At 38.7% G+C, this 23,267-nt stretch overlaps 1 protein-coding gene across 25 annotated transcripts in view; it reads left to right on the top strand.

The window, feature by feature from the left end:
• CAMK2D (calcium/calmodulin dependent protein kinase II delta) overlaps positions 1-23,267 on the top strand; it is a 159,393-nt gene that overhangs the window by 52,067 nt on the left and 84,059 nt on the right. For all 25 annotated transcript variants that reach the window (XM_037393895.1, XM_037393926.1, XM_037393905.1 and 22 more), the window contains one exon: positions 10,948-11,007. In XM_037393895.1, coding sequence (XP_037249792.1) covers positions 10,948-11,007 — 60 coding nt within the window. The remainder of the gene's footprint in view (positions 1-10,947; positions 11,008-23,267) is intronic.

The following is a 23,267-nucleotide window of genomic DNA, read 5'->3' as shown; positions in this document are numbered from 1 at the left end:
AGTTAACCTGTGGGTCTTCCCCACTGAGTTACAAAGATTTGGTTTGCATAACCGCCCCGGAAAAACATGTAGAAAAAAATATGATTGCTGTTTCAGGTCACCCAGGGATCACATTTGACATTTTGGTAGTACTGAAAAGTAAGCTTTCTTGGATGCTCTGTTTTTTTGGCCTGGAATCTGCGCACATGGAAGGGTTTATCATAGTCTTAATGTTTCAATTTTATGTATTTTTACTACACACAGCACATTTATTTCTCAAGGGAGTTCTTGATTAACTTCATCTGTGCCACTGCATTGTAGCAACATCATCCACAGACTGGTTCCAACCAGTCTTTTTTGTTCCTCAGAAGTGAGAAGGGAAAGTTTATTTGGACAACTTATGTTCCTGTCAGGAATTGTGGTCTGCCTACTCTTCCCACGTATGGCCAGGCTCTGCCATTGCTGTGGGGCAATATTGATGCAGATCTGTCTTGTCTTGTGTGTATGCGTAGCCTTGGCACTTAGTGGGGTCAATGCAGCCTGTGAACTGGCCTCAGAACTTCTACTTTGGGAAGATACATTCTTTTGAATGATTTAGTAAAAAATAAGAATACAGGGAACCAGTGCAAAACAGGAGAGGTCCTGGCCTGAAAGTCTCTAGCAGGTTTAGATGTGCTTGTGGTCTGAGGTGAGAAAACTTGAGAGATGTGTCCTTGTTGTGTGGCTCGGAACGTATGGAAATGACTATGCACCGCGCAAGTCAGTAGGGAGAGTGTCAGCCCACTTACATGCTTTCTCGATTAAAAAAAAAGCTGGCACTCCTGTGATAGAGGAGCACAGAGAAAAGGTTTTGTTCCTCAGTGAAACGTTCACAGACCTGCTAACCTGTTTCCAATTCTGAACCCTCGATCTTACAAATGTTCTGTATGTAGCGAATAAGGGGCAGATCTGACACAGGGTATAAGCAGACCTCAGGTGCCTCACACTTACGTTGTGCCCGTGAAAGTTCCCTTTCTACAGCTACCAGCCTAAATATTACCAGGTGTTTGGTATGTCTTTGCATAGCCCAGAAACTGCTAAAAGGTTGGGTGGTTAGGTGCTGCCTGGCGACTGAACTGCCTAGAAATTACATGGAGCAGGCCTTCATCTCCCAAGCAGGCTCAAAGCTCTCTGATGCTTGGGCTCGCTACCAGTTCAAAGGCTTTAAAGACCTTTGATCTTGGGGAGTAGTCTCTTCTGTCCTATTAAGATAGAAGAGCTTATTCTGGTGAGATTTTAGGTGCCCAGAGGTTACATTCTGCCATAGTAAAGTTTTAAATTCTAGTAGAAACAAAGTATGAAGAGAAGAGAGATTTTTAATGCATCACCATGTTTCCTTTTAATAGGAGCTTTGTTTTTCTGTGAAGGAGAGTGAGCAAAAGAAAATCTTCTTTTAGTCAAAATAATACTAATACTAAGGAGGAAGTACAGCTGTGTCCTAGCGCATCCCGTTGTCAAATTTCTGCAGTTGTCTTCTGATTTCCATGGGAGAATATAACAGGGCCAAAGTGGTCTGGGGTAGGCTTTAAGGTATGCTGCAGTGCAATCTGGTGAGCCTCTTGGGACTTAGAGCTCATTGCTTTCTCTTCATTAAGCTGTCTAAAGAAAAACATGGGAAAAGACTGAGAAGTGTTGAACTACATAAGAAGCAGCTTGTGGAGGCCATCCTCAGAAAGACTAAGCAGGCTGTGTGAGAAAGCATAGATCATCTCACACTGAATAATATCCAGTCAGTACCAGGGGAAAAAAAGAAATATACAGACCATGAAAGGGGCTAAAGATATAAAAGTTAGCAATGGGGAGATTGCCTTTACAGTTTGCTGGGGACTGCAAGCTCTAACAATAAATAGCAGGAAGAACACAAAAATTACTGCAGAATAAAGAGGCTTTGCTTTGCAGAAGTTTGTATTTTCGATACCTGTGTTGATAGGTGGTGAGCAGTAAACGTTTCTGCCGTGGTAAACTCCATTTGGATGGTCATGCAGCCAGCACTTTTGATTAAGAATCATGACACCTCAGGAGAGAGATTTATGCTGAAGACAATAATTATATTCTTGCTTCTTTAATTATAAAATACATTATGACTTAATCCAAGGATTAGGTATAGTCTATGTATAGAAGTCTTCTTAAGAAAGTAAATTTTGATATCACTTTAACATCTTACTTTTTTGCCTACCTAATAAAAACTGTATACAGACAGTAATTTTCTGATGCAGACGTCAGAAGTTGTAATATAAGATTTTGGTCTATTAGAATATTGTCATATGAATTAGGATTAGTTCTTTTCATACAGTCTGTCAGTACCCCAGATTTTAAACATCCATATTCTGTTTGTTTCAGGTTTCACAGTTTCGTTAGTATTGTAAAGGCTAAATTTTTCATGCTGTAGTGAATTAGATTTTTTTTCTTTTTTATTTTTCTTGGCTGCATCACCTGAAAGTTATTTGTAGCTTCTGCAGGGTTTTTTCCATTAATAAAACTGTATTCTCATTGCTGCCTTCTTTCTGATTGTATCTGCATTTCACAGGCAGTGATCTTTTTCCAATCTTGATAACTAACTGTTACTGTAAGAGATGTCATTGTTAGCAAATGGAGACTTGCTTTCATAAAATAATTTAGAATTTACAGAGCATTCCTTCTTCTGCATTTGCTTTGCTGCTTTTTAAGCTTCTTTCTTGTATTTTTCATTTAATTTCCTTACAGCTACTCACGTAGACAGTGCAAGAGACCTTTTTATAATCAGGTATAGGTAATTAAATGAGAGCAAAGGAAGCAAGTGTATAAATGTACTTGCATGTTCCCTTTTTATTATATGTTTGGCTTTAAAGCTTGGCTTCCTTTTACTGATAATCATTTTTCCCTTTTCATACTGACAGGAAAACACAGCTCTAGGTGATTAATCATATACTGTCAAAAATGAGAGGAATTAACCTTTTGGTTTTAGTAAGTGACCTGTTACTGAATTTATTTTTTCTAGAGCTTTTCCTCTGATGCTGTTGTAGCATAGACATTTTATGCTAGGCACTATCAAACTTTCTCAGGATTTTCTTGCCTGCTAGGTAATTCCTCTGGCTGTGCTTGTCATGACAGGGCAGTGGCGCACCTTCTTACGCTTCGGATTTTTTGGAGCTGAGTGCTCAAATTATTTCAGTTTGACCTGCCCTTTGACACTCATCTTCAGATCACCAGTAATTGAAACCTGGCTGAAAACAGTGTAACAGAAATAGATATTTATGTTCAGCATTTGCAGTTGAATGTACTTGTGAATAAGCTGAGTGGAGGAAGGAAGGTACACACAGTATTTCCTAAAACACTTTAAAGAAACATGCAGGCTTTAAAGGCGAGTCATCTTCTTGGGTACCCCAGAAGGTTAAATTTGAATTTGGTTCCTTCCCCAAAAGACTTATGTACTGTGGACTTACTCAGAAGGTTTCTGGCACTTCTCTAACAATGCTAAGGATTACTTGCTTTCTTTGGAAGTGCAGCTTTCATCTTCGGGACCTTAATGTCCACTTAAATCCCTGACTCGAGGAGTACTTAATGCTCTTTCTGCTGCCTCATGGCGCAAGGTGCATGGTGTGAGGTATCTCCATTCACTTTGCATTTCCTTTTATAACAGGTGTAACAACAACTATTCTGATATGAGCAATGGAATGGTGTAAACACAGAGAGCTCATTATATTACATAACACCAGATATCACCTAATTGGCACCAGTTGATACGCTAGCTAAGTTTAAGGTGAAAATCGGGGAGTATGATAGTGCAGTCAATAATAATGATGATGATGATGATGGTGTAACCTTCATATAGTGCAGTTTTGATTGTGGCATACAAAAATATCAGGTGTGCTTTTTTAATCAATACAATTATTGTTCTTTAAATCATACAATAACAATTTAGCCTATCTTCATAGCTCTAATATTTGTTATTTGAGTACACTGTCATGTCTATAAGTGAGAGCTGAATATTAACCCTGTCTCATGTAACATGGTGTGCTATCTTTTACTTGAACGTGTTTCTTTTCTGAATTATCCTCTTGTTTTATGCCACAGTCTGAAGCAGTCTCTGCAGACATGGCTACCTCTGACTGAATGCTGTGGGGATAAGACACACAGGGCACGTCCTTGCTTTGAGGTGTCAGTTGAAGGTGCGAGTAGCAGTTGTATTCACTGGATGCTTTTAATTGGCAGGCCTTACAATGTGAAGCTTTGTCTCTAAGAAACGGTATTAATTTATGAGGGAAATGTGTTTTTATCAGAGAAATGTACTTGCTGAAGCATCAGAGTTAGCAATATGAAGAAGCAATAGCAAGAATTGCTGTAGTTGAATAAATGAAATACATTGTTCAGTTACAGTGGCTGTCATTTTAAATTATTTCCATACACGATCATGTGCACATATCCTTTGTTTTTTTAATGCAGTTGATGCTAAAATCTCAGTGACGTCAGTGGGAGCCAAGGGTTGCCAGAATCTTACAGGTTTAGCCTTGATAAGTTGTTTTCAGACGAGTGAAAGAGCTCCACCTAGTTCATGCTTTGTCATTTGAGAGTTTATTTCACCTAGTAAGTTGTGAAGTAATGTTTACTTGTCTGTTTTTTTCATCTTGTTTAATTTACTGTCCAACAGAGCAGGAGGAACATCTGTATCGTGTTCATTGTGCACTGTATGGGTTAGTACTCTAGATTGCCTTACCCAGGTGGTATGTGCCTGCTCTGGGTGTTCAGAGTGCCCTTGGGTGTAGTGTGATAACAGTTAAACAACCAATGACAATGTGTAGTGTATGTGAGAAATTAATCATATAAGGTGTCAGTTCAGAAGCTGTGGTATAGCAAAGAAATTTCAAGTGTTTATATTAAGAGTCAGGGATGAAGTGCTTTATTGTGTCTGTGTTATTCCTGAAGAGTGGAGATAGGCATAGAAGACTGAGACACTTCTCAGGTTTCTAGCTATGCTGGCTAATCCTGTAAATACAGATCGAGGTAGTACAGAATAGCCTTTTAAAGTAGTGCTGGTAGTATACACCAGAGATAGACATCTTACGCCAAATGCCCAGTAGTCCCTTGATTATTTTTTTTTCCCTGAGGCTCTGATTGTATTTCATCTTCTAAAACAAGCTTAGTTTAGTTTGCGTTGCAGATCATCTCCCTGTGTGCTCTGTATAATATGGTAATTGGTCAACCTGTGATTAAGTTGCAGCCAAAGCCAAGGGGCAGTAAGATGCTGAAACTGTGTATGTCTGTGCTTGTGTTTAACTTGCTGTAACTGAAATCTAAAATCTTAACATAAAACCTCAGTGGAAGATTTTAAGTTTATAAAGGATCTTTGAGTTCATCTTGCAATTTTTTAAAAAATATTATTTTATATTTTAAACTTCTGACATTTAAAGTCACTTTTTAAAAAATTAACAATAAAGTAAACATGGAAGAGGATTAAGCTGACATTTTCTCATGTGAGTGGTGTAGGCTTTGAGGTCTCATAGTGAATTATGGTGGTTTAGTGGGCAAGTAGTGACTAGCTCAAGACCTATACCTCTGGGCAGAAGACTGCATACTTCTTAAAAGAATATAAAAAAAAATCTGAACTGTTACGTAGAATTGATTCAATTGTTCTTATTGTTAAAGTTGAAAATACTGGTAAGTGCAAATTACAGAAAAAGTAATTAAGCTTCCTGTGTTGGGTATTTTTTTTCCCCTCCAGATTTAAAAAGTGTTTTACAAACTTGAGGTGCTGACTATGTTAAAGATGGAATTTGCTTTTTATATTTTATTTTAAATCTGTTGTTATAGTTCTTTTAAACACACATAGCTAATACTTGGACACTTTGCAGTAAGGATTGAGCCTTTTTCATTTTCTTTAGATGTCTGATGCTAAATTTCTGACTCTTGAGAGTTGTCATACATAGCAACTTCTTCTAAACTTGTTAGTTTCCTGGTATTTTCAGAACTAACTTCACCATGCAGTTATTGTGATACATGATCATTTTGATTAAGATTTAAAGCACTATATTTCAACTGTAGCATGTTTTTTACATTCCAAACAGTTGTATTTTCCAAAGTTGTTATTTTGGGAAATTTGTGATGCTTATTTGTAGTTGCATCATAGTAAATATTTTAATTTAATGTTCATGTACTTCATTTAAAGGAGTACAGTTATTGTAGAGAAAACAAACTGAATTATGTGGTATATCTATATGGGCTTCAAAAAGTCTTGGAAACTTTTAGCAAAGAATATTGTATTAAAAAATTATGCCTTCAGTGGTATGATTTCAATGAAAACTGCTAGCTTTTTATGTGTTTTATTTGTATATTTTTAAATATGCTAGTCTTACATATATTTTTTTTTTATCCCTAACAGGAAAATGTAGAGAATAACTCCCTTCTAATTAATTGATATTTAAGCATGCTTAAATTGTGTGTTACTTGTCTTCAGAAGTTACTACTCTGGCTTAATTATTTCAAACTTATTGCAGGATAGTGCCTATTTTTGTAATAAATGGATATATTTTTTCTTGTCAACATACTGTGTTAGATTTGCAATGTAGAAACCGAATACTCTGATTTCTATGAGCAAGTATATTTAGTATGTTTACTATATGTTTCGGTATTTATATTTTTAGTAATTCCACTGGTAGTTGCTGACATTTTGCATTGTGACTGTTTTTTCCCTTTATTATGGAAAGAATTGCTAGAGGAACAGAACTCCATGTGTTTGCTTTAATCTCTACTACCGAATCAGTGCCTGACTTTATTTAACTTTGGAAATCTCTTATTTTCAGAGAATGTAAAATTAAAAAATGTGCCTTTATATTTTGTTTTACAGCATATATTTCTCTATCAATGTCCTCATATTTCCTTTTTTTGTTATTACAGCATTTTAAGTGTTACTGACAGCTGTGTCCAGGATATTTTGATGTCTCCTTAACATTCATACCAAATACAATTTCTGCTGTCTTTTTATTCTTGGTGTCAGTGGTTCTCTGATTTAGATTCCCTCTTGATTCATGAAAAGGCCCTATACACACGCTGCTTGTGTTTCCTGCAAAAAAAAGATGTCTCTGAGCAATCCGATGATGGTTACTGCTTGTTTTCGCCTTTCATGGTTTTCTTTACACTTCAGGTCTTTGTTGGTGAGTCGCCAGCCAGTTTGGGTGTGAAACCTGGTACTCTTGTTACTCTTGGAACAGGGTTTTGGCATCCCTCTCCTAGTATCCCTTCTGCTGGAGCTGTACAGTAGTGCTTGTGTCACAAAATTGCTTGGGTTTAATGTATGAAATTCAGTGGATAATGACAATGTGCCCCTGCCTCCCTCCTCTGTTTCTTGAAGTTGTCCTAATTTAAAATTTTTTGCAGCGGTTGAACAGCTATAATTTTTACAGAACTTCTTGCATTCAAATTCATTGCTGCTTGTTGATGAACTCTCTGTTGACACATTAATTGTGCTTACTGAAGTCTTTACTGATTATGCCTAAAACGGTTGGATGAATACCAAAAAAATAGTGTTCATTAATTGAGGACAGGTACTTGGTATTAAGTTGTCAAGATCTGGCAGGAGAGCCAGAGACTTAATGTATCTCTTCTATTATTATTTGCTATGGTTTGCTTTCCAAGTACGTGTAAAATAGGTCAGTCTGTCTGGCCTCATCCAGACTGGTGTGAAGGTTAGTGTTAGGGAGCTGGTTCTGAATGTTTCAGAACCAGAGTTGCCTGCCAAGTGTCCCTTTGCTGTAAGTGTGTGTGCTACACCTGAGATGACTTCTGTAGGAGAAGGTTAGGATTTTCCTGCCCAGTTTCTCCCTTTATCCCTGTGCACTTTTAAACATGATACTCAAGGGTAATCCTACTGGGTGTGTTAAATAAGCCTTTATATTTTCTGACTTGAATACAGGCTGTGCTCTTCAGGCTATATTGTGGCATTTTTTTAGAGGTCAGCTTGCTTGCTGTTACATATCCCCAGAGTTCCAGGCTTATGCTTTGCCACCATGTGACACTTGGGTCTGTATGTGTAAGCCTTTGGTATCCTGCCTGGGTTTAAGAACATTTTACTTAAGTGCAGCAGGACAGCATAGGAGTTGAATTGTTTGCGAACAGTTTACTTAAAAAAACCCAAACACCAAACCCTCCAAAACTAACAGCCCCCCTGCCCCAAACCCCAGCTTCTACAGTTCATCAGCACATTAATCTTTGATATATTCCTCTAGCTGTCATTGCTTTTATAAGTACTGAAGTATCCCGAAGGATTGGAATCGTTCCTACTTGCCATTTTATTCATGTCATTGTCACGCTTAGGAGGTTGTGCCTGCAATCAGCAGCCAATTGTTCAGTGCACTGTGCAGACAGGCTGCCGAAGCTGGCTAGCTGGTAATGAATGTGGTCAATGGCAGGAGAAATGGCACCAAGATCCCAGTTCAGTCCTTAATAGTAATTGCTACTGGAACAACCAGGATATATAAATAATTTGATGACTTGAGCTGCCAGTCTGGTGGGAAGATGCCTAGGTTGTGGTCATCGCTCCCATCACAACTCATGTGTTTTGTGCAGGGGCTGTTGATGCTTTTCACGTGAAGCAGTCCACACAGCAGGGAGACCATGTCTTACTGGACCTACATGAATGCCCAGGATCACTGCCTCATGCTTGCTGCTCCCATCTGCACCTATTGCTCTCGCCTCGCTCATCCAGAGGGTATCTCTGTCCTGTTCAATGAGCTGTGTAGAGCACCTCCACAGCTGGCAGGCTGAAGCCAAAGCGATCTTCAGGAACATGAAGCTGCAGTTTCATGAGATGGAGTGTTTTTGGCAGCAGCAGAGACCAGTGGTCACCTTTGCTGTCACACTGTGTGCCGCCCTGTCTCCCTTGTGCTGGCACAGCCATCTGTGTAGAATTGAGTTGTCCCACTTTCAGGGTGACTCTGATCTATGTTTAGATTAAATTCTCTAAAAGGAGTAAGCACCCAGTGCTTGATTGGAAAGAGCAGAGCTGGAAGTGCGCTTTGCACAGAGCCTGGTACCTGTCTTCTGGTTAAAGGTGGTTGCAAATCCTCCTGTTGCCCCTTGGCTTATGTAGGAAGGAGAACTTTCTGGATTGTGGTTGGCTTGAACAGGGAACATTAGGACTCCCCATGGAAGAGGAAGGTGAAGTGCTAAGGTAATTTGTGGAGTTGAGCACCAGCTAAAAGTAGGATGGATGTCAGGATCACACTATTGTATCCAGGCACTGAGGAGGAGGGTGTTTATAGTGTGTTTTGTCTTGAACCCTAGTCTGACTCTTGCGCAGTAGATTCTGATGTCAGACTGGTATCAGACTATGCTTTAGTGGCTTGGAAGGCACACCTAATTACACTGATGGTGTTATGGGAGAGAACAGATACCATGATAGATATGCAAGAGTGACATTACAAAACCAGATAATTTCTTAATTCTTCCTGTAGGTTTTTGATGCCTATTAATCTTTTGTAGGTTAAACTTTTTGTATTCTCTAAATGCTGGTTATTCAACTCAAAACTTGCTGTGCGGACTGCTCTTTTTATGTGGTGGAAGGCCAGTTAAGAATTTCCCCTTTCAGTTGTTAGGAGTGTTCCCAAACGTAATGCCAATAATAAGGATTGCAGAGGTGGCACAACCCAAATTACTTGTTTGACATTTGAAGTCTGAGCCTCTGTGAAGGATTGGTTATTATACTATCCTTGGATAGCAAATTGAAGCTAGTTAAAATAATAGCAAGAGAGCCTCATCTCCAAGAACGTTTTGCAGTTTATTTTTCTTCTAATTGTGAGAAATTATTTTTAGCTAATACTATAAAATTGAATCTTTGTTGCTTTTCTGCCTCTTGACAGAAGCTTAGTATTCTTTGCAGGCATAGAAATTATGCTGCAGAAAGTGAGGATAAATGCAGTAGCAGTCTGATGGAATTACAGGATTACAGTAGGGAGTAGCTGGCTGTTCTTATTATTTCCAAATTATGTATTTTAATATCCACGTTACCTTGTGTGCTTTATACTGCCTTACACAAAACATTTTAACATACCTGCAGGCCTTCAGATATTTCCAGTATAAGTAACTTATGCACATCCCCCAAAACTCCTGTATGTATCATATAAAACAAGTACTATATTACTTAATGTTAATCAGAATACAGCAGAAGTAGTACTATAAATGGTGGTGTTTGGAACAAATACTGTAAAAGTTTGTACATAAAAAAACCCAGCTTAAGTAAATAGGAGCTTGATGCGAATTGTAGTATTTTATCTCCAGAAGTGTCATTAGGTCTCAGTGGTGTACAAGTTTGGACCTACTTCTCTACCTGAAGGTTAAAAAGAATCAAATGACCAGGAGAGGAGGAGCCAACAGATGATACACCTGGACCTACATTTTCAGAGTATCTTCAGGTTAATGAATAATCAGCCTGAGAGAGAGATGAGCCTCACTGGGAAAATAATAACTGCTGGTCATTAGTTCTTGGAAGTTCCTGCAGCATCGTATTGGGGTGGGAGTGTGTGGTGACCCAAGTGCTGGCAGTCTGTCTGGGTGGCTGCCACGTCCTGTACTTTAATGATACACTAGGTATCATTAAAGCAGCTAATGGGTAGGATTTAAGGCAATGCTAGAGTTCAGGTTGTCCTTGTTTAATGTTGTAACGTGGTTTATTGCCTGATAATTACAGGTCATAGCATGAGTATTTCCTGTTCTCCCCAATAAATCAGCAGCTTGATTTTTCTAACGGAACTGCCTGTGGTAGCTCATCAAAGCAGTGGTTGGATGCAGTAACCTAATTCAATATTAAAAACAGTTCAAATGTAAAATCTTAATGGATCTAAATGACGGAGGTCTTTTTTTAAAGTTCACATCAGATTATTTTTACTTCTGTAAAGCAAATACACTGAACTAAGTTAATCTTCACACTAAAAGCAATTGTTTTGCTTTCCTTTGTTGCAGATCACCAGAAACTGGAAAGAGAAGCTAGAATCTGTCGCCTCTTGAAGCATCCCAATATTGGTAGGAACATCTAATTGCTTTATATAGTAGCTATCGTTTTAGAATATTAAGGGAAAATACAAAATAGCAAATATTAATAGCAGCTCAGAGAAGTCAAGTGGAAATATCCCCAGGCAAGACAATTTCTTTATAGTGTGGTGCTGCTTTCTAATTCTACTATGGGATTATAGTAATATCCCAATGGGTCACCTAAAGCAACATGTACTGTTCTCATCTTCTTTGAGCTATTGCTCTGCCATCAATGAGCTATCTATGCCAGGTGTTTGGGGTTTTTTTTGAGCAGTGTGTAGGAGGAGTTATTTCCAGTACTGCTCATGACTTTTTGAGACCTGCAGAAGAAATTTATCTAACAACATATGTTGCAAAATGACACAGACCAATGTTGGTAGTTAGCGTTGTTTTTACTGAGGTGCTTATTTTATCCCGTTTTATTTTATGTTTGAGATCCTGTTCTTCTGTATAAAAGATAGGTAAATGCAGGAAACTCTCCTCTTGTTTCCAGAAATGTATGTTTTCTATTTAAGCATTTGTGGAAAGCAAACAAAGATATATGGGGGTGTGGGATATATGTGTTTCCTTGCTGTAGAAACAGATAAGTACTTGATATTTACAGAGTTGTATCTGGGTTTTTCAGACACTGAATTGTATGCCAAGGGTATCTCTCACAAGAATATTTGCTGTACCTGAGACTTTTGTGGGAGGGTGGGATTGTCCTGTCCACCTTATTCCTCTGTCCTCACATAGTTTTTAAAAGTTGTCATCAGAAAAACTAGTAATCTCACTGAATATTTTAAATAAATACTTATGCTTGGTACTCCAAAAGCACGTGGCTGGCTGCTTCCTCTTCTAGTTACTTTTTCTCCTTTTATTATTTAACAAATATTGGTCTTTGTGACATTTTTTGACTATTATAAATTGCTTCATGCCTGGGAAAGAATCAGCTCTTTTAATAATAATCACAAATTGAAAAAAAATGCATCACAGTTCAAAATAAATGCTGAATCTCTGAAAAAGCTCTGTTATGCACGCTTAAAAGCTTAGAGTTTTCACATGGAAATTTGGTTAAAGATGAAGAGTAGCATTACCTGCATGCATCACTTTACAATGCAAAAATTTTGGCTGGGATAAAATAGCAAGACAAGGGAACGTACAACTTGTTGCAGGGAGGAGGTGCAGCTCTTCTGCGGTTGTGGAGGGCAGTGGTTACACATGTGGTGTTAGTCTGACTCTAGAGTCATTTACCTGTGCCATGCTGTAACCTTGTGAGTTTGAACAAACCAGGGAGGATGAATGAAAACCAACAGTAAACTGATGAAGTGGAAGAGTGGAAGTGAACAAAACTCAGCTGAAAGAAAGGTCTAAACTGATTTCATGTGACAGCATGTCTTCAGTTTGTTGAGTAGCTTGGACCAGTATTAGGATGGAGTCCAGATTCTCTGTGGCAGTCCAGCAATTCCACATACAGTGTTTGTGTTTGTGAATGTATGACCTGAAATGAGAACAGGCGATGACAGCTTTGATGACAGGCAGGTAGGGTTCTGTAAGTCAGCACAAATTCCATGCATCACTACTTGCACCAAGGTGCACAGTTCAGTCAAAGGATTATAGCCAGATTCTTCTACTCCTGTTTCAAAAAGATGCCATGTCCTAGATCTGTCTGAAAGAAGATTTTCATGACTTGGAATTAACATGCCAGGGTTTGGCAGCAGGCATTATATTCTGTTGTCCTTCAGTTTCTAGTGTCAGCTGTTCCGCCAGCCCTGCCAGTGTATCTGCCTGAAAAACACTCTTCCAATTAGTGTGGTTACAGCAGTAACAACCCCTTCTCTCTCTGTCACCCCTTCTCCTGCAGTCATGTGCTCAGCCAGCTGAACGTTAACCCTAAAATCATTCTAGGTGCATGCTGCCTGTACCCAACTGAATCTCTTATTCTTGGGGCACTGTCACATCCCTTTCTAAAAAAATAATCTCTTGTGGACAGTAATACTACATCACTCTGGAAGGCACTAATAGAGAAAAAGGAAGTATATCAGAGAAGGGTAGCTCAGCTGTAACAGCAGCAAGTATAGTGTGTTGTATATGCCTCAAAATGGTAAAGATTAACCCTTGTAAACAGGTTTTGCTTCCACTACGTGGATGACAAAGAAGTATGCATGTTTAAAAATATTAGCCAGTCCATGAATATAAATCTCATGTTTTTCCCTTCATCTGTATTTTCTCCTGAATTTCCTGCTGTGGATTAATTTCTAATAGCCTAGAGAATAAAAGATTTTTTTTAAAAGGGACTTGTCATGTTAATGATCAGTATAAAAAATAATTTTTCAAATGCAGTCTCTGTAGGAAAGCAAAGATCTAATTTAATTGATTGGGCAGTTTCTCAGAGATGGTCTCAGTTGTTTTCTTTATTTTTCTCCAATGTATATTTTTTTAAGTTGTCTTTTTTTGAATTACCAATTTGTTGCAAGGCAGCAGATTTCTGGAATTAGAATTCAGTAGTCCTTTTTCTTTTCTCTTGCAGCCTTCTTTGTTCTTCCTACTTAGCTTGATTAAATCTCTCTTCTAAAAGTGACTTAGTGTAAAGATGTCAGTTTCAGGTTACCTTTATCTCTAAAATAATACATACGTAATAGTACTTCTTTGCAGGGCGTTGTATGTACCAGATCTTCAGGGTGAAAATTCCATTTTAGTTACCATTTTCATACTTTCCCTCTGGTCAGAGCAAAGCAGCACAGCTGTGGTGAATCACATATTTAGATTTCAGCCTGTCAGTAAACATTGTAGTTTTCATACGAGCAAGATTATTTTTCTTTAGAGAAACTGAGTTTAAAAAAAAAATTCAAAACCACTGGAAATATTTTCCAATTATCTTTCCAGACAAAACAGAATTATTAAAAACTTCTACAGATCACTGGGTTTGTATTTCCAATGTAGGTGTCCAATTAGTACGTAACTAGAAAAATATTTAGTACTTAATTACTTCATCAGGATAAGAAAGAATTCAGGACTCAGCTCTTTAACAATCAAAATACCTATTTTTAGCTACCCAACAGAACCATTTTTGTATCCATTTCATATCTGATCTGATTGTTTATTTAATGAGTGCTGTTATGCAGTTAGGAAATCTTAGGATGACATTTAAAAAAGGCTTTCAACTTTAGTCTGTATTTGTATGCACTAAACTTCAGAAGGTCCTCTGGTATTGGCAGAGAAGTCTTAAAAATGAACATGAATGTTTTAATTATTTTTTAAAAAAATGTACAATTTGAACAAAAGGTGTGGAAAAGCACAGAATATGGGGGGGGGGGGGGAATAAGACTAAATCAGAATGCTTTCTTTCAAATAAGACTGAAATTTGGAAACTAAGGAGGCACACATGGAAATGCTTTCAGTTCTTTATTTGAGTCTCCCCAAGTAGTCACTATAAATGTTAAACTCAGAGGAAACAAACATATTTTCTGCTGCCTTTTTGGAAGTATTTATGACAGCAGATTATTATTTCAGGAAGCAGCATGTCTTCCTAATGTTCACAAATAAAGTATTTAAATATGTATTGAGGGAGCTTAATTGTTACTAGGCTTTTCTACTGAAAGAATTATTTTGAACTAGGGTAAGATAACAAGTTCTGAATTCATATATGAAAATTTAAATTTCTGATAATTATTCTCACTAGACAAGTGTTGGGAAGGGAAGCTAACTAAATCAAAATCCATCTATCTGGCACTTCCAAATGCTTACAAATAAAAAAAATCCATAATAATTCATTTTGATACACAGATGTTGTGTTGCTTGATATGGCTACATATATTTATGCATAGCTAAGCCTATAGGAGCACACCGTCACTTGAAAAGTACTTTGTAGATGCAGGAAAATTTATTTATTTTTTAAACAGTTTTTTCCAAGTGCACTTTTAATATCCTTTTAATGAAGTCATGAATCTAGCTACTAGCATCAACTGCCTTCTGTAAGGCGTTTGTTCCACCGCTGTATTATGTGCTAATTCTTTTTATTATGGAAAATCAGCATATTATTAGGGTTATTAAGAAAACAGATAACCACAATAAAAATATAAGATGGTAGTTCTCATATGATGGGATTATTTGTAGTGGTCTCCTTTAATATTTTTATCAACAGACTTAAAGAAAAAAATTGAAGTGGTATCAGTTTGATATGGTGGGACTAAGGAGCCTTACAGCCAATAGATGTGAGCTCACATACCCAAGAACAAAGAATGTGTGTCCATCTTAAAAGAGGTGTGCCTGCCTCTTGGAAAAGAGTGACTTCGAAAAACCTGTAATGACAGGAACTACTTGAATACAAATCTCATTGGGATGCTGTAACACCCAGGGGAAGTACCGTTCTCAGATGCATGGAAGTAACAATCAAAAAGAGGAAAACAGTATTTATTTTGTGTCTGCCAACAGAAGTCACTTCTAGAATACTGTGCTGAGCTTTGACATGCAGGAGTCACTAAGTATGATCTAGGTTAAAGGGAGTGATTTGAGGTCTACCAAGATAACTAGAAAATGTTCTTTATCAAGAAAAAGGCAAAAAGAAACATGACTGTTTACTTACTACAGCTTGCTAGCATAATAGAGTTTAAAATGAAAGATGTAAATGTAGGTTAAGCCTTACTGTTTGGAGAACGTAGTGCTTTTTGTTTGTAAGATTACACATCAAGTTATATTAAAAGCTTACATCCTTTTCTGAACAAATACCCACAAAGGATATATCATCTTGTGTAACTGTTACTTGTACAGCTGTTATGTGTAATAATGCTTCCAATTTTTTAATTAGAAATTTGGAAAGAAAATGCGTAAGGGAAATAATAATTTCTTCATTAAGAAACGCACCGTCATTGTCCTGTTTTCTGCCCTTTATCTTCTTTTGGTAAACTTTGATTTCTCATTCCTCTTTTAACTTTAGGTAAAGTTGTATTTTAGCACTCTTGATTTCTAGTCTAGCAATCCAAATATTTTTTTATGGTGTGACACTGTTGCCCCATCTTATGACTACTTTTGATGTTGATTTAGAGCTTGCTTTGGTAATTTTGGTTTATGTGGTCCCAACAGATCATAAAAACTGTGTTAGCTTGAGGATGCAAGTTCTGACCCAGTCTGGAAAACTGCTGATTCAAACCTGGTAAAAATGTGAGTTTTTTTCCAGGTTGAGTTTGCTCTTGCAGGTTCTGTGCTGAGTTGGGGTAGTATTTTCGTAATCAGAGTTGCACTATCTCTCTCTGTAGCTACTAGAAGGGCATCTGCTGTCTTTACATTCCCGCTTGTCAAAAGCTGTACACAGCAAGATGCTATGTCCAGTGTAGTAAGATCATGTAAATAAGCAGCATCTCCTGGTTTTCACATGGCAGTGCTAACATCTCTGGCTTCATTACAGCACATCGTTCCTTGCCTGCTGCCGCCTCCTCCCTTTGCTTTATAGACAGTGTATAAGATATGGCAAGCAGACAGGATCCATTAGCCAACCCCATCAGGCTCAAGTCTGACTCTGATGAAGCTTCATCCCTTCCCAAAAGGCTGCAGCAGATTTTACTGACATGTGGCAGCCCTTCAGGTGATAAATGAAGTCCTTCTGGCAACAGGACAGGTTGTCCCTGAATGGCTTTGTAAGTCAGGATATTTAGAGGTAAGTAGGACTGCCAAGCAGAAACAGCGCCATGTCAGCTCTAATAGGCCTGAGCTAGTCGAGTGCAGATCTGCTTGCATAGCCTCTGTGGGGCTGGAGCTGTGGCGCTAGTGACCAGCATGAGCTGCTGTCCTTTGGAGGCCAGAAGAGTCAATCTTCTATGAAGAACTATGGCTGGACCAGCATGTGGGAATATGGAGCAGCATCTTTCCAAGGAATGGTGGCTTTGCAGTAGGTCAAGAGGCAGGCTAGATGCAGGACAGTCTGGGACACCAGGAAAAAAGACAGATCACTAAATGTATTTAATAGATGTGTTGGTACCTATTTGCAGTCTGCTCTGGTTTCCATACTTTGAGCTGGTTTTCATACCTTTCGTAAATGGCTGAGGAGATTGATAGCACCCAGAGTTGGCATTGCTCCTCATCAAACTTTCTGTGCTTGTGTTCAGCTTGCGTATTCAGGAGTGTACCCTTTTGCCTGAAGGAAAGGAGGAAAAGCCTTCTGGGGTGTTCTCATCTCTCCCCACAATAACACAAAACATGTGCAAAGAAGTCGTTAAATCCTTCATGTGGGGGGAAGAATAAGAAACTTATATTGTGGGTTTTCTGTCCTTTATGCAAGACAGTGTGTCCTTTATGTTTAATATTCACCATGTTTGTGCATGGGACTTCACATAAATTCACAAGAATCTGAAAAGAAACACTATTAATATAAAGCAAATGTGGATTTAGTAAATCTTCTCTGAATTCCATTTGACTTACTGTGTCAAAGTCAGGAGTAGCTTGGCTGGCATTAGTTAAGTTAGGGTATAAACAAAATATGGAGTAAAAATCAGGCCTGTTCCCGTGTGGTGGATGTAGTTCTTTAGCACAATATTTTTTCTGAGCTTAATTGCAGGTTTCACCCTTTACATCAAAAATATATTAATACAGACTTAAAAGGTAATAACACAGTTCTTTCCTGATGCAGTGAAAATCAAACAAGTCCTTGACTATATGTTTATGCTCAATACACATGGTACTCAGGAGTATATTAAATATATCTATGCATATAAGTGTGTATATATAGTTTATTTTATATACATGTTGTATGTATGTATATATAAAAAAGCTTTTGTTTACCTCATAGAGAAACTGGAAATCTGTGGGACTGATCTATGTAGAGCATCTCACTTCCCTTTTTTTTTTTTGCTTGTTTTTATTTCTTAGATGACCTGATCATTTCAACAGTTTTAAATCTCATCCATTCATTTGAATTAATTAATTTTTTAATTCCTGTAATGAGTAAGGTGAACCATAGTCCTTGAGAGAATTAAAATAAAACAACAAAAAAACCAGGTAAACCAGTGATATAACATGATTTCATTCTTCTTGTGTAAGGCAATTTAATGAGTATTACAAAATAACAGATTCAGTGGTTAAATTCAGCTGTGGCTACAGCATGTAGCTGAACAGTGAAACGCAACAAGAGAATACAGAAGCTGGTTTTGTAGTAGCTATTTGTGAAATTAAATGTACTGTGACAAAATTGAATCAGGCACGAGCACACAATGAGGGTATCATGGATTTTGTTGCAACTGGCTTTTCTGCAATCTTATTCTCAGCAGTTGTTTTTTATTACCGTGCATTTGATTTCTTTTAATTGGTGAAGTTGTGAATGCATGGTTGATGTTTAAGGTGAAGTGACTAGATGTTTTCACTTCTGCTGTAAGAATTTGATAGGGAAGGGCTTTCTGTAGATCTGTTGATGGCCCTAAAAGTGAGCGAAATACTAAAAAGATACGCCATAATTAAAAGACTGTGAGTTGTTTAGTGCTAATAAATGTGTCGGTGATTTTCAACATGTAACCTTAAGTGTCAGATAATATGGTTGGTCTGAATGAGAAAGCAAAGAAGTGTGAAGGCAGCTTAAAGTTTTTGTCTCTTTTTCCATTAAGGGAAATCCTTTTATTCTGGTAAAAGTGGCATTGAAACTTTAGGTACTACTCTTCTAAGTTACTGTGGAGCATAAAAATATCTTTTAGTGTAGACAGTGGCACCACTCTTTGCCATACTAGGTTAATTCTCTTTCATTTTAATGGAAGACAAGATTATTCTAGCTCAAGTGAAGCATTGCTGGTTGTAATATCCCTGATAACTGTAGCACCATTCATAATATACTGAGGAAATCCCGTTTCACTAAGATTCACCACAAATTTTGCCATTTTTTTTCTCCTCAGAAAGTATATGCACAATTTGCCTCAAAATAGATGACGATAAAGTGTAAATTGAGTGTGAACCAGACCTTGAAGGATTTTCCTTGCCTGCTTAGAGCTGGTTTTGTATGTTTTCTTAAATGCATGAGAATTCTTTTCATAGTGTGTCCAGCTTCTTCTAAACATTTTTTTCTTTCCATAAAGTCAGTTACGCTTGTGTAGCCAGGCGTTTTGAATGTAAAATAATCCACAGAAACGGGAAGTGGAATTTAAACATCTGTCTTGAGGAACCTGCTGCAGGGGTTGTGCAGGGGATGGCTGCCATACTTCCCATTTGTATGTTGATCTCTTGTTCTGTTTCATAATTGAATTGCTGACTTCAAGAACCATATAAATAAGATAATTAAAATGAATTGCTGTCTTTTTAAACACACAAGATGAATGTTTGAAAACTCACTTTTTTTTTGTTTGAAAGCTTGCTTTGTTATGAATCTGCAGCCACGTGTTGTGCATACGGATAGACATCATGACTCCCAGCTAAACCACAAATATGTAATTTTCCTCTGGACCCTTTCCTCCAAAAACATAGATCTCTACTACTTAAGCTAAAGTAAGCTTTTTATTTCAGTAAAGCTAGCGCAGACATTTTTAGAGCATTTTTAGGGGATATGGTCAGTTCTGTTCCCCTTGCTTTGTACAGACAACATTGTTGATAGTTTAATAGGTGAATTCTGCACTGATTCTTGGATCAATACCCAAATGCTAGAAAGAAATAGTGTGAATCTCTTACTTGAGTTGGGGGGAAAAAAACCAATAAACCAAACCAGAACTGAAAAAGTGTTACAGTATATTTGGTAGTGTGGATGGGTGTCACTGTTTGGATGGCACTAGGGCAGCTCCTGTATGGGTGGTAAAATTGTTGTGGGGTGGTTTCCATTGTAAACCCGGCTCCAGCCTTGGCATTTGTGGCTGTGAGCTGAACCTGCTCTGTGGGCCACTTTTGTCTCGGCCTGTTCCCTTTCCCAAGAGAAAATAGAGAATTATCATTTGGGCAGCATTTGTTTCTCAAGCAGTCTAAATCTGCCTGTTGGAAGTGTTTGGCATCCGAACCTGAGGAGGGTGGGCTGTCACCCTTTCCAGCAGTGAGGCTGTGGGGAGGAATTGGTATGTGCCTGCTTCTGGAAAATGTGTCTCCAAGGAGAAAGTGTTTGCACCACCTCAGAGCTGAGTCCCGCCCTTACCTTCCTCTCTGCTATCTCAACTTCAGTTCCCTGTGACATGGAGAAAATTCAGGGACGGGGGCAGAGAGAGGGAAAGGAGGAAGGATGGCATGACCACTGGGGAGAGGGAAGCATGTGAGTGAGGGACTAAGGGAAAGCCGAGGATCCGAGCTGGCAGTGGCAAGAGGTGAAAGGAAGGTCTCCTGATTTTGGACCATGGATTGTGTTTTGACTTTAGTGATCGTGATAAATCAGGAGTGGTACTTTGAGAGCTCGCTGGGGAGCTTAGGAATGTCTTTGCTCCTCCTCCAAAGACAGTACAAACCCAGGAGGCTCATTAGGAGAGACAATCCTTGGGGCTACTCCCATCTGCCCAGCCGTCTTGCTTTACTTACATACCCTGCCTCCTGGAAAAAAACCATTGTAAATCATAGAATCATAGACTGGTTTGGGTTGGAAGGGACCTTAAGGATAGAATCATGGCATCATGCAGGTTGGAAGGGATCTCCAGAGGTTATCCAGTCCCAACGGCCTGCTCAAGCCATGTCCAGTAAAATTAGGTTACTTGAGGTCTGTGCTGCTGGTTTTGAAGAATCTCGAGGGAAGGAGGTTGCACAGCCACTCCAGGCCCTGCTCCAGTGTTTGACCACCTTCCTGTCAACATAAATAAATAAATAAATAAATAAAAGTGTCTTTATATCTAGCTGGGGTTTTCCATACTCCAGCATGTGTCTGTTGCCACTTGTCTTGCTTTTTGCAACCTGGAGAAGACTCTTCCTGCCATCTCGACAGCCTTCCCACTGGTGGCAGAAGCGAGATATGTTACAATCTTCCCTTCTTGCGGTTGCCCCAACCCCTCCTCATGTGCCACCTGTAGCACCCCCTAAGCATCATGGGGGCTGTCTGCTGGAGACAAGCTAGCAACAAGTTAAGCTGTCCTAATAAGTACTTAGACTGGGCTCTGGTGAAAAGTTAGTATCACAGGTTACTTCAGAGGCACAAGATACGGTGTAATTCAGGGTATGGTCTGGTTTTGAGCTTGTAACTTCAGATTAGCAGAACAGCAGCATGTTAGTCTGCTGTTAGGATGCTTTCCTAGGCAAGATGCAGCAGAAGAAAATAGTTTAGGGCAAAGAGCAAGGCATTTGTGCTGTTTTGTGCTCCAAAATCTTTCCTGCTGATCAGCCAACAGGGTGCTGGAAGGAAAAGTGCATGTTCTTGAATACAGCTGCATCCCTGTTAGGATGTTTCTGTGCTTTTCTTAAAAATACATCCGCTTTCATGTCTAAATATTGTGACATAAGTTCTTAATGAAAGTGTAATTTGACTAAAGACTGTAAACAGGGCCTGACTTTTTGGAATGCAGTTTTTAATTGGTTGCAAAGCATGCATTTGGAAGTACATTTTATAGACTGAAGTTTTCTGTCGTGTCCTGTGCAGAAATCCCTTTTCCTCTTGCTTTTTGCTGTTTGCATGCATCTTCTGCATATCTACCAGTGGAATGCTCCTTTTATATCTCGGATATTATATATTGAGAACAGCACATGGAAAATCTTGTTACTTACCGAAAATGTAAAATTACACATAGAAGATAATGAACAAAGCACAGCGAAACTGTATTGCTGTGACGCTAGGAAGCTGGCTGAACCATCAGCCTGTGGCTCTTCTCTATTTAGCAACATAGACCTAGGGTGTGTTTGCTGTCTATGCAAATGCACCTTACCAGTACTGGCAGTACAAATTAGCCCTGTGTCATGTTCTGGAGAAGTCATGAGAGAGAAAAAGCCGTAGTACTTTTTTTTTCGTTGCTTAGGCTATGGTAACTGTGGTGAATTTAGTGATGACTGCAGCTGCCTGCTAGAGACTACTAGCCAGTACATCTCACAAAAATCACCAGGAACTTCTAGAATTTGAAGAGCTTCTTGGCTATGTCTGTGTTTTCTTAAGATAAGTTCTCTTGTCAACTGTGTAACAGAGCAAGATGGTGTGGTTTTTTTTCTTCTTTTACTTTTCTCAATAGCTGCAGGTCTGTCCTTATCAGGACTCAGGACTGCCTGCCCAGCATGTCTGTAGCATTGTTACCCTTCACTGTCCCACCATGTGGCGGTGGTGTGCCAGTGGCTGGTGCCAGTCTGGCTAACCTCCCCTTTGTACTCGAGGGTGAGGGGATAGAATCGGGCAGTTCCAGGTTGACAGCCACCCCCCTAACCATCCCCTGTTGTATAGTAAGTGTTTCAGGTGCCCTTTTGGATTTTCCTCACTCCTTCAAACGTTTGCTGTTAAAAGTCACAAATTCACTTTTCATCGTGATGGAAGGCTGTTGTGTTGTTCTGCTCCTGGAATTATCTGTCAAAGCCATGGCATACCAAAGGATGCTAGCCAGACTGTTCTTCCAGCTTTTCACATGCTGCAACCTGGCACAGAGTAAATGCTTTTTTACCCTGGAAATACCACTAACTTTCATCACTGGCAATGGATAAATATCTTGTAATTGCTCGGTTCAGTCTGTTTTTTTCAGATTTTGGCAATTAATACTTTCTTACTCTTACAAAACTGCTGATCCAGGATTTTTTCCAGTTGATAGGAGTTTAATGATACCTCTCTCCTCCCAGTCACCTTCCAAATTTGGAGGTTCTTTTTTTAGTGACTTCACCAGAGTGCTAGTATTCTCATGGACTGCCCATGGGAATGTGCCTCTAATTTTAGTTTGTCCTCTAGATGTCTGTCTCCTTTAAATACATGCAACTTCTCATTACAGCCACGCTGGGCCAAGCATGGCACTCTGCTCCTGATACTTGTATATTGCAGATGTGCTGGTATTGTGTTGTAATCAAATCCACAGCTTCTGCTCTTGTGCTGCACAGCAGTGAACAGGACTCATATATCAGCAATTGTATCACCCAAGTAGTGCTTTTTAAATAATTTGTTGTGCATTTATTTACCAGGTGACCTTGAGAGTTATTTAATTTTATTCCATCAATTTATATTTGGTCTCACATTAATGGTGTTACTGCTAGGATTATGTTGACTTTGGGTATGCAGTCTTGCTGGGAAAGAATTGGTTGATGATCTAAAGTCATAATTGCAGCTGAATGGCTTGCAGGTATCTTCTGTAGGATATATATTTTGGGAGTTACTGGATGTGCTAAATAAGAGGAATATTTAGAGGGATGCTTCAACAGCAACTAGTGGTGTGGTTTTGTGA

Source organism: Falco rusticolus, chromosome 1 (assembly GCF_015220075.1).
Source record: "Falco rusticolus isolate bFalRus1 chromosome 1, bFalRus1.pri, whole genome shotgun sequence".
In the NCBI taxonomy this organism is placed as follows: Eukaryota; Metazoa; Chordata; class Aves; order Falconiformes; family Falconidae; genus Falco; species Falco rusticolus.
This window is presented reverse-complemented; position numbering and strand designations above follow the sequence as displayed.